The 1,398-nt window shown below is 60.3% G+C and overlaps 1 protein-coding gene across 1 annotated transcript in view; it reads right to left on the bottom strand.

The window, feature by feature from the left end:
* Positions 1–556: 556 nt before the first annotated feature.
* LOC104494178 (ras-related and estrogen-regulated growth inhibitor-like) overlaps positions 557–1,398 on the bottom strand; it is a 6,750-nt gene continuing 5,908 nt past the window's right edge. Inside the window, exon 4 of the mRNA XM_010136980.1 lies at positions 557–1,042. Coding sequence (XP_010135282.1) covers positions 557–1,042 — 486 coding nt within the window. The remainder of the gene's footprint in view (positions 1,043–1,398) is intronic.

Here is a 1,398-nt window from a genome sequence, read left to right as displayed (position 1 = left end):
CTGGAGCAGCCGGGCTGGGAAGGTTTGGAGCAGCTCGGGGGTTTTACCCACCAGTGACACTGAGCAGCAGAAGTGATGGCCATTTCCACAGGATAGGGATGGCTGGTGACAGCCCAGGAGCCAGCGTGACCCTGAGGGTCACCCCCACGTGGTGGCTGCACACTTTGGGGCACCTACAGACAGAGAGCAAGCTTTCTTAGGGGAGCAGGATCCCTGCCGAAACACTTCTGAGCCTCCAACGCCAGTGAAGATGCCACGAACCAGCTTCGCTGCTGACCTCAGCGGTGCAGGAGGAGGAAGAGGGACCAAAGGGGTAAGATGGATGAAGAACATCTTCCCTGCTGGCACAAAACCCCTGTGCAAAACCCTTTGGGCTTCAAAAGGCTGTGGTACCCCAATCCCACCCTCCCCATTCTTACCCTTCCCCTCCTGGGAGCCAGCCCAGTCCCCCGAGCTGCCCCTCGGCCGTGGGGTGGAGCAGCAGGTGCCTCACAGCAGGATAACCTGTCCCTCCGCCCCGGCTCGGCCGTGCCTCTCGCCTCCGCCCCGCGGCCGCTCACTCGGGGATGTAGTCCCTGAAGGAGTTGAAGCTGAGGCTCCGGCCCGCTGAGTTCAGGGTGGAGCTGGCTTGCATCTTCGGGATCTTCTCCATCAGCTTCGACACTGTCCTCCTCTTGAAGGACCCCGGGGAGAAATGCCCCTGTCTCATGAGCTCCTGGTAGAGAGTATTGAACACCAGCACGGTCTCTTCATAGCTGTCCCGGGTGGAGATCTCGTAGAAAGGGACCTTCAAGGCTTTGGAGAGGTTTTCGCCATCCTCCGTGGACACCATCCTGTCGAACTGCAAGTCCTTCTTGTTGCCGATGATGACGACAGGGGGCTGCTCGCTCCCGCTGTTCCGCTTGGGGCTTGAGTGGATGTGGTTGATGAGGAAGCACAGCCGCATCACCTCGTCGAAGCTGCACCGGTCCGTCACCGAGTAGACCACGGCGAAGCCATCGCCCCACTTGATCTTCTCCTCTATCTGCAGGGAATCCTCCTCCTGCCGGGGCAGACAAGCTTGTGTGAACACCAGGAGCCCCAACACCTCCTAAACAACCAACTCTGCCGGTCGCCACCGAGAAAACCTCCCATGGGGGCCTGTCACCATCTCCCTGGAGGTTTTTGGCTCTGGGCTTGCACGCAGCAGCGACGCACGAAGCAACGCAGGTAGCCCAGGGCAGGAATTTCACGGTCTGCGCAAAATGATGGATGTAGACAGTGATTGACCCCATCCTGAAGTGGGTGAGGGGGGAGTCAGGGCTGCTAAAGCGGGTACACGAAGGCAGGGCTGGTGCTAGGTGAGAAGCCAGCACAGGGCTCTGCATTGCCCCCAGCCCCGGAGCTTGGTGGCTCCTC

Source organism: Buceros rhinoceros, unplaced genomic scaffold (assembly GCF_000710305.1).
Source record: "Buceros rhinoceros silvestris isolate BGI_N320 unplaced genomic scaffold, ASM71030v1 scaffold39195, whole genome shotgun sequence".
Taxonomy (NCBI): Eukaryota; Metazoa; Chordata; class Aves; order Bucerotiformes; family Bucerotidae; genus Buceros; species Buceros rhinoceros.
The sequence above is the reverse complement of the archived record's forward strand: the minus strand, read 5'-3'. Positions and strand labels throughout refer to the sequence as shown.